At 34.0% G+C, this 10,199-nt stretch overlaps 1 protein-coding gene and 1 pseudogene across 1 annotated transcript; one reads left to right on the top strand and one right to left on the bottom strand.

Moving 5' to 3' along the window:
* The first annotated feature begins 3,170 nt into the window (after positions 1-3,170).
* On the top strand, positions 3,171-4,369 carry LOC142629931 (E3 ubiquitin-protein ligase APD2-like). The gene is made up of 4 exons (XM_075803978.1): positions 3,171-3,315; positions 3,400-3,469; positions 3,547-3,847; positions 4,073-4,369. The coding sequence occupies exons 1-4, from the start codon at positions 3,205-3,207 to the stop codon at positions 4,149-4,151; spliced, it is 561 nt and encodes a 186-aa protein (XP_075660093.1). The 5' UTR covers positions 3,171-3,204; the 3' UTR covers positions 4,152-4,369.
* Positions 4,370-8,267: 3,898 nt separating this feature from the next.
* On the bottom strand, positions 8,268-9,900 carry LOC142627661 (uncharacterized; annotated as a pseudogene).
* Positions 9,901-10,199: the final 299 nt, after the last annotated feature.

The following is a 10,199-nucleotide window of genomic DNA, read 5'->3' as shown; positions in this document are numbered from 1 at the left end:
TTTTAGCATGAGTATTCCATTTTATGTTCTATCAAAGTACTTATAATGGTGGTATATATGCCATGTATCTTATTTCTTTCCCCTTAATTATTTTAAACTTTTGATTACTTTATGAGAAAGAAAATGAACGTGTGGTAGATTGTGATTGGTGGAGAAAAGAGCGGAATACTCAATGACAGAGTCAGAATTAATTTATCTTTAGGGAGCCAAATTAAAATATGAAAATTATTTTTTTACACATTATATATTACGTTATGTATTGAAGTACAAAAAATTTGAACATTTTTCTTTTTGAGAATAAAATTTTTGAACATAGTTCTAGATGAAGATAAAGTATTTTATAAACTAATTTATGTATAATAACTAAATATGTGTCAAAATTAGGAAAACATATTATATACTTTTCTACCTATTTGATCAATTCTCATGTAGGCCTCACAGAAAATATAAATATAAAAAATAATTATCTCTAATTAAGCCTGTAGTTGTTCCTCAAAAAAAATAATTAAGCCTGTAGTTGACGGTACTTTATAGAATTAAAATAATAAAATATGTAGTAAAGTTTTTATCTGGTGGAATTTTTTTTAATTATTTATTTACAATAAAAACTGATGGTGGGCTGTACTTTTTTTTTCATCATAAGACAAAATAAAAACAGAAAAGAAATTTAATAGTTGTGAAAATCAAAGAATGCTTGTAGCCTTTAAAGTTTAAACTTTAGACCCACTCAGAGTCGGAGAGTGGTAGTAAAACCTTGTAAAACTTCCGGGTTTCAAAAATCAAACACAATTATTTTCTCTTAAACCGACTATGAGTGAAATTCAAAAAATTAATAATAAATAAATAAACCGACTCCGACTCCGAGTCCTTGTCTGAGACTAAAACCTTATAAAACAAGGTGTACTTAGGGTCCGTTTGGATAGAATTTATTTTGCTGAAACTGAAAACTGAAAACACTGTAGCAAATAAATGAAAAAATGTGGATTATGATTTAGGATATACAAATTACTGTAGCTCACTTAAATTACTGTAGCATATAAATACAACATATATTTTTTTTCCCCTTCCTTCTTCTCTCACTTCTCAGAAATCCACACACCTCTAGCCTCTCGTTCTCAGAAATCCACAAGCTCAGAAATCCTCCGACCAAACTTCATTCTCGGACTTCCTTCTTCTATCACTTCTCAGAGTTCCACAGCGTAGCATCTCTATCTATCTCTCTCTCTCTGCGCTCGTGAGAAGCTCTCATCTATTCCGATCACTCCGCCGTCTTATCGTAATCCATGGGTCGCCGCAGCTCCGGAGGTCAGTCTTCTCTTTCCTTTTCTTCAGATCTTTGTGTTTGTTTCTTTCGAAGCTGTTTTGATTTGTTTTCAGCTTTCTATTTCTCTGTTTCATTTCTAGGGTTTCAGTCACGCCCAATGGATTTTTGTTCCTTAGGCCGGATTTTTGTTCCACTCTTAAATTTTAAAAAGAACTTATGCTTCAAATACACAACCTCTTCCGCTGCCGTCCCGGTTTCGACTCTTGCCAGCTCAAGTACACCGGCCGTGGCAACTAGGTTCAAATTTTTTTTTTCTTTTTACCAATCTCTGTTTGGTTCGCGAGAAAATATTTCAAATCCCTAGCTAAAACATTTTTTGAATGTTGTGTTGCCTTGGAACTTTAGGAAAAGAAGAGAAAAAAAAAAAAGTTTCAGTTGTTGTGTTGCTTTGGAACTTTAAGAGTGGAGATTGCAATTGTCATTTTTATGTGTTTCTGAATTACTCTATGTTTGGTTCCCGAGAAAATGTACAATGCTGAGTAAAATTCAACCAAATAAGAAGGATTGAAAAGAACAAAACCAAAATAATAATAATAATTCAAATGTTGTGTTGCTTTGGACTTTGATGGTGAATTTTGAGATTCATTAGCTATCTGTTTGGTTTCCAAGAAAAAATACAGGACAGGAAAAGTTAGGAACTTTAAAAATAATAAGGTTTCATGCAATCAGGTTCCTAAAAAATCTTTCATTGCTCTCTGTTTTGATTCCCGAGAAACTGTGGAACTCCTAGCATGTGGGGAGAAAAAAAATTCAAATGTTGTGTTGCTTTAGAATTTTTATTTGAAGCATAAGTTCTTTTTAAAATTTAAGAGTAGTGGAGATGGTGGTCAAAATGGAGATTTAATTGTTATGCCATTTTAGGTTTCCGGACATCATGTTGTATTGTTGTATATTAGGACCATCAAAATTGAAATCAAGGAATGTGAGAATACAAATTCGGTTATGTTCTTATTTTTCTGTGTTATTGTTCTCTCTGCAATGTTTTGCTTCTCTTTGCTGGAATGATATATTTTGCTAGTATTAATAATCTTATCATGATTGGTTTAACTTGTCCAGTAGACTTGTTTCTAGAGATTGTTCTTGTATACTATGCTGCAATATTGCTGGATGCTCTTCTACTTCTTCATTTTTTTTTTTTTGGAATTATTTTGTATGTTTAAGTATTGTCAAGGCTTGTTGTCTGTTCTGGGTCAAGTGATCTTTTTCCATCTAGGCTTATGCAAAAAGGGGACTAAATTGTGCTAAATTGTGTGCTACATTACATTCATCAGATAGCATTTTGTGTGCTAAATTGTGCGAATGTGCTTCCTAATGATATTTCCACTGAATATGATTAAAGGTCCTTTCAACTTCAAGAACATTATTCTCTCTTAGATTTCATCTACAATGTTGAATAAATCATGTAACAAATGGATACATATATTTACAGGCGAACGGGATCTCCAAACTTTATTGCCAGAAGTGACAGATTCCACTGACTTCCTCGCACTCCATGAGCCAATCAGTGGTAACCAATCTGCCTGTGCAATATATTTTTAAGCAATTTGAGTTTAATTTAGTGCTATAGTCTTAGAGAAAGAATTATGTGGTAATTTCCATATATTTTAGTCTTGTATTAAGAGCTCATAGGTCTTAAACGAGAGGAATTGCTTTTAAATTTTGTACTATTAATGTGTTCTGTTTCTTGATTGCAATATTCATGAACTGAACTGAAAAAATGTTGTGGAGACAAGGAGACAAATTTATGAATATTTCCTTTGCATATTTGGCTAGGTAAAGAAGTTTGAATACACCATTGAGGAGGATGACAAGTATTACATTGGTGTCATAAACTCGAATAGTAGGAGCATAATTATGAACATGATAATGTTTCGGCAACAATGTATGATACTACTAAAGCTAAGAGCAAGTGTTCAACAGAAACAGGTTCTTGCCGCCTCAGGCTTGAATTCCCTAACACTCACTATGTCATACTGACCACACCTAACCATGTAAGGCGTTTTCTCTTTGCCTCCAATACAATTTGCTCAACTAATTAACAAATTCCCCAAACTAAACCGATAAATTTAATGCAGGGGAATCTAGCAGGATGCTACATTGAGCTTTCGTTTGTGGCACGTGTGGTAACATACATTGCAATTTTAGGTACAACATTGGATAATGTTTCTACTATTTTAAGCAATTTCAACTTCTTTTGTGATCTTATATGTGTTAATTTGCAGGATTTATTGTGATTGTTGTTTTTCTGATCCTAAAATACCTTGGAGCCTGTGAGGGTGAGAATACGATAATGGACATGGAGGTAACAGAAGTAAGGCAAGTAACTGAGACTGACCCCATAATGCCGGCAAAGCCAATTCCATACACATACGGAACAGGTGAAGAAGATGATGATTCAGGAGATAGTAGCTTTTCAGAGGAACCATATGATGCAAAATTGTGTGTGATTTGTTATGACGAGCAGCGCAATTGCTTCTTTGTTCCTTGTGGCCACTGTGCCACTTGCTATGACTGTGCACAAAGGTACATATATAAAGAGTCATATTCTCTTTATTGTCCATTTGAATGCCGTCTTTTACTAAAAATTTAATTGCTTATTGTTGAAAGTTGGTTAAAAAACAATGTTTTAAAAAGTTGTACATAAACAAATAAACTAAAAAGCTATAAGAAAAAGCTATTGGCAAATGCACACGAATTAGTATTAAAATCTTTTGGAGGTTTGATTGGATCATTGGATGCATTTTGCAGGATTATGGAGGGGGAGAACAAGGTGTGTCCAATATGTCGACGACTTATTCACAAGTTGAGAAGATTGTTTCACTCTTAAAAGCTAAATATTTGAGCTTGTGAAATTGTGATTATGCTTGAGAGGAGATTTTTAGTGTAGGTAAAAGATTATTTTTTGTGTGGAGAAATGAGTGTGAATACTTTGTTGTCCTCAAGCTCATGGCCTAACTGCTTAATACGCAGCATTGAGTTAAAGTTCTTGGGTTAAGCTTCATGGAAGTGAGTCATTTTCATTTGAATTGACATTGAACACAGAAGTATGCATCAACCATGCATCAACCATGCATCCACAGTCTTGATTTTACTAAGTTATTTTTATTAAAAACTTGTTAAGATAATAGAGAAAACTAATCTTTTTGTTTTTTTGTTTTTTTTTTTGCTCTATTGTTTGATTACTGAGAAAATTTACAAAATCATAATAATTGATAACTAAGAAAATTTACGAAAACAAGGTGAGGATTTTCAAAGTGATTCTTTTTGGTAGAGAATTGCATTGCATTTTTTTTGCGCTGGGTTAATTTCTTTTCAAAGAAGATTTTCCGCTCAACATGTCATCTGAGGACTGGAGTCCAATCGATACTTGAAAGATTTTACACTGAAGTTTTGTATGAAATGAAAACTATGATAGAGATTCAAGAAGAATACACCTATTTTCTTAAATAGTTCATAAAATTTATGCTAAGATATACCCATTATTTTTATTTCAAACAATTACATATATATATATATATATATATAATGGTATATTTTACTTTAGGTGTGTATCTAATCTATAAAAATGTGGACAGTTGTCGTAAAAAAACACTGCGGCTCTATTTGTTTCATTGTAAAATATATTTTAAAAACATTTTTTAAGTAATTGTTTCATTCTCAAAATTTTTGTCAAACTTGTAAAAAAAAAAAATTTATTGACCCAAAAAAATTTGTGTTTAAAAGTTGTAAAAATATTTTACCAAAAATTTGTTAGTATAACATTTTCAGAAACTCAATACCCCTTTCTTTTCTTTTTTCTAGTGGCATTGGGCTTCAATGTGGGATTTGTGGAATTATAAAAATTTATTATATAAATTTCAGAAAATATTATTATATATGCAAGATATCTGGAGTTGTAAAATTGTCTTTAACAAATAATTTATTTGTGGAGTCATACAAATTCTTATATCTTAAAAAATAAAATTTTAAATTAATTAGTTTGCATCTCTTAATATTGATATATATTAGTTCAAATCTCTCCACCTCATTATTCACGTATAAAAAGAAAATAATATTTTTTAACGATAAAAATATACTTGTTTTATATTTACTGTTTCAGGATACTCTTTGAAACTGAGGAGTGACGGACGAAAAGAAAAGAGTTAAACTAAAGACAAAAATAGAGAGGATGAGGACTACATTACTTCAATGTGATTTTTTTTTTTCTTTGAAAACAAGAAAGAAACAAGAAACAGAAAAAAAGAAAAGGATAAATGCACTCGGCTGCATTTGGCAAAACTGCACAAAGTCAACAACTGCTTCAAAGAGCAAGGACAAATGCAGCAAGTTCTAAGGGTGTAATCTGACCAAAACCATACAGTCCAAGCAAAGACTACACTCCAGTAATAAATTATCCAAGTAAGACAGCACCAGGTCCTGTTTTAAAGTGAAAGTGTAAAGATAATGAGTTTGCTACAATCTTAAAATTGTAGCAAAAAAATTCCATGACAAAAAGAGTTTAAATAAGACTTTTGACATTCAAAATTCTAAGTCTCCGTCTATCAGGCATTTTCTCAGTAACCAATCAGGCATAAAAATAAATCAAAGCTAAGAAGGTGAAAAATGCATATTATTCAACACAAACTTTTTTTTTTCCCTCCAAAAGAATCTTTATAAGAAAGCAACAGGTTGAACAAAATACGTAGATATTCATGACCAACATAATCACCAAAATAATGCAAACCATAGGCAAATGCTCCAAACTCCAAAACTTTGTTATCAGCACATGCCATGTTATTCTTCAGAGTGATGAATGTGAGAAGCAGTTTTGAGTTTTTCACTTCATGAGACTCATATTCGTTCTATTTTAACCTCAAAACATGTGTCTTCATTATGTCTTGTAGTTCACTCCATCACCCAACAAATTTACTAATTTGTTAGATTTGACTCTTATTTTAGATGGTGGAATGAACATTATAAATTAATCATGAGTCATGATAGTGCTCGTAAAAACTTAATAGTTTAGAGTAAAGTAAACAATGTAGTTGACTCTATAATGAAAGAAAGTTATAATTAATCCTCTTTTCTATGATGCATCCCTCTTTTCTAAAATAGAGCAAGAAGTGAAAGACATGAAATAAACCAAGTAGTGGTTAGACTTGTTTGAGCTGGAATTTGGTATTATCTTCTTCCCATGCTGGAAAAAACAGAACTTCTTTTCATTCTCTGTTTTTTTAGTTGGAATATATTCAAGACAAGCCCAGATTATTAAAAAGGGACCCTAGCAAAGGTCTTGAAAAACCATGGAGATCATCATTTGGGCCCCAAAATGCCTTTCATATTCAACTTTACAGGTCATCTAGCAATATGGAGTCTCCTTTAAGTTTCCCTCCATGTACACACATGTATCATGCATATTAATCTAAACACTCTTTATGTTATCAAAGCTCACATAAGCTTACAAATCTCATTACATTTGTTCACTATATCATATTAGTCATGATGTGTCCTTAATCTCACATGAGCTTAATTCAGATGCTAAGCATGTTAAGTCATACAAAGTCTAAAAAAACTTTAGAACATTAAAGCAGAAGTTTAGAACTCAGAAGTCTAGAACATTAAAGCAGTTTTTTTCAAGAAAATCTGATGATAATCAGTAAGACAGCACCTAAAAGTTTCATTTGCTAATGTATTCTTTTGTCCTCTAATTGTGAATATGGCACCCATTGCTCTTTTACTCTCTTGCAAATCTATGGGTATCGAAGTATATGCCACGCCAAGGTCAAGATACTAATTTAGGACCAAAGAATAAATCAGATGTAATGTAATAATGGATCACCATCTTTAGTTTTCTGCCAAGATTAAGATCTAGCTTGTTTAGAAGATTCTAATTGTTAAGTTGATGTCACTATAAACAATCTCTAGTTTTCTAACTTTTACCCTACGCTACACATATTCCAGTTGGAAGATATTTTTCTACACAAACTATTACTGCCACTAATATCTATAAATTATCCAAACACACCAATAATAAGTTGACACAACCTTTTACCCCAATTTGTCACATTGATATGATCTAAGTGATTTTTTTTTTTTGATACAAAGTGATCTAAGTGAAATTGATATTAATCTAACATAGTCAACTTCCCATGTAGAGGGCTGAAACATGTATACCACAGGGAGACTGTGCAGCCCCATTTCATTGGATGAAATAGAAAGATGAAAATTTTACTTGAAACCTGAAAATTTTATGAAATTCAGAGGATGTTATTACGTGAGAAAATGACTCAAACTTTTGTAGAATTCTTTAATGGTCATGATATTCAAACACAAATGAAACAATAGACAAGTTGTTGTATTACAAGACAGTAATTCCCTACTGCAAAGACAGGCTGTGTACTTCATTGGACTATGAATTTAAAGGATTTTCATGAAAGCATTTGAATGTACCATACATTTTGTGGGAAAAAAAGAAGAAGAAAGAACAGAAAAATAAATTCAGATTCGACAGTATTGATGTATCAGAATAATAAAATTCAAGTAGAGTAGTTACTTCATGATTGGAAAACAGTATGTATCAGCTCAAGTATAAAGGATGCCATGCAAGTATAAAACTACGTACCTTCCATATGGTCACAAGTCATGCAGCTGTGGGAAGGATCAAGCTTTGAGGACTTAACTATGCCAAAAAAAAAAAAATGTCTGAGAGGTTATTAATATTAGGACATATGAAAAATAAAAAATAAAAAATTAAAGCAACAGGTAAGCATAAGAAAACGGAACAGGTAAGCATACGTAGATATTCATGACAATTAATTGGTAACCATTGTCTTACATACACACCCTTGGTAAGCATTTTAGTTTCTACCAATAAAAACAAAACAAAATTCACATAGTGCAACAAGTACAACATTGAAAATCCGATTACAACACCAATCCTATCGAGGCAATCCCCTTTCCTTCACTAAAAATGAAATTCAGGGTGCCTTTGGTACTCATTTTCTAGCCACTTCAGCTGGATGTCCTTGTCATCGCAAAGCGCTGCGAACATGTGCCTACCCTTCTCTTTTTCCATGAAGTAGACGGTGCTGAATAGATGAAGGTAATGACCCGAGTGCACCCCGGGAAGACTCAACACCATGTCCAGAATTGTTTTAACCTGAGCAGTTGCTGTGGAAGCAAATGGTGTATGGGTACCTACACTCCTACTTTCAAGAAAAACCTCTGAGATGCTCTTCAAAGAGTCGGACATCTCTTGCACAACTGAACGCTTTTATTTTTATTTTTTATTTCTTGCAAATTGGCTTGAAAAGGTGGACATTGGTTGCCAAGCCTTTCCCCTTAGTCATTGTCGGTCCTGCCCTCGACGATGATGGACCTTGAACCTCCATTGCGTCAACATTCAGAAAAGGTTCACATTGGGGATCAACAAATTGTGTGCTATCAGCAGAGTCCCCAGAACCTTCGGTGGTTTCCTTTGGCATTTGACCACTTGTGTAGAATGCAATTTTTCCCGTTGCAACTGTACCTCCAAACATGATGTTCAGCGCCTCACGATTCGGCAAACGTTTATTTTTGAAGGTTTTTGCACTGGGACATGCCTACATGTGGAGAACCAGTAGTTAGAACACAATAATATATAGTTGTAGATAGTAAAGTTTTTCACAATCATGTAAAGTGAACTAACCGTAATCTTTCGGGTCCACCACTCATCAGTGGCCTGAAGCAGTCCAGTGCTAGCATCATAACCCAACCCACTCTCATTGTCAAAACACTCATTATACTGCTTCCACCCTTTTTTCAAATGATCCCATTTGTTTTTAATCTGCAAGAAAGTCACCACTTTTCCAAAATGGTTATCCAACTGCTGAATCACTGCATCAACCCCAATTTTGGTTAGAAATCCTCCGCTCCTCTAGCCTTCTAGGACTTGAACAGCACAGAACTCACAAAAAGCTTGTAGTTCCTTAATGTCTTTCTAGTCAGCTCTCGGATCATTACTAGCACCGTCCTTCGATTTCTCCCTAACCATTTTTGCTACAACTTCCTTCTATACTCATTGAGGCATTTCAACAAACAGTTCATGTGCATGTCATATAATCAGTTAGGCATGCCCACATGAAAAATGCAAACTGAACTCACATATACATTTACAACAGAGGTAGGAAGATAATTTACATGCGGTATTACACAAAGGATCAACAAACCCACATTATAGTGTCATGGAAAACACAAAACAGCCACACACAAACGTTGAACAGAAACACCACACACAACCGTTGGACACAAAAAAAAGAAAAACAAAACCACAGATTGATGAAGCCTCATGGATCACATTATAACCACACCAACAGATGAGAGAGCATGAGAAATTAGAGGCAACTTACCCGTGAATGCAGAGACCCACAATGGCAGCAACGATGTCCCAAGCGGAGAGAAGGTTTGCTCGTGCAAAGGAAGAGCAGAGGGGGTCTTTTCAGAGAGTTCCGCGTAATGGGCTTTCTTCTACCATGTGCACTGCTCTGTTTTGATGGTTTTGTGGTTGGTGAGTTCATTGAAGATGATTCGGACGGAGCATTGAAGAGGTTTGAACACATTCTGCCACGGTAGTTGGGAGAAAAGAAGAAAGCTGAAGAGAAAAATATCCGTTGAATGAGGAGGAGCGCACCGTTTTGATGAGATGGAGCTGGGCTTGTGCGATCAGATGGCTTCAGGTGTGCGCACCGTTGTCATCACAGGACAAAGCATTGAGATGGAGTTGGGCTTATTAGTGAAACGGTGCGTCTCAGCTCATCACGCATGCGTTGGAGCTTTTAGTGAAACGGTGCGTCTCGACTCTTTTGTTTTCAGAAGGTGTCCATGAACAGTTGAATCCACGCGTTTTAAATTTTAATGA

This window comes from Castanea sativa, chromosome 3 (assembly GCF_040712315.1).
Source record: "Castanea sativa cultivar Marrone di Chiusa Pesio chromosome 3, ASM4071231v1".
Lineage (NCBI taxonomy): Eukaryota > Viridiplantae > Streptophyta > Magnoliopsida > Fagales > Fagaceae > Castanea > Castanea sativa.
The sequence above is the reverse complement of the archived record's forward strand: the minus strand, read 5'-3'. Positions and strand labels throughout refer to the sequence as shown.

Coding starts and splice junctions, on each gene's coding strand:
- LOC142629931 (XM_075803978.1), top strand. CDS start 3,205: ATGTATGATACTACTAAAGCTAAGAGCAAGTGTTCAACAGAAACAGGT. Junction 3,470..3,546: donor AACATACATTGCAATTTTAG/GTACAACATTGG, acceptor GTTAATTTGCAG/GATTTATTGTGATTGTTGTT. Junction 3,848..4,072: donor TGCTATGACTGTGCACAAAG/GTACATATATAA, acceptor TGCATTTTGCAG/GATTATGGAGGGGGAGAACA.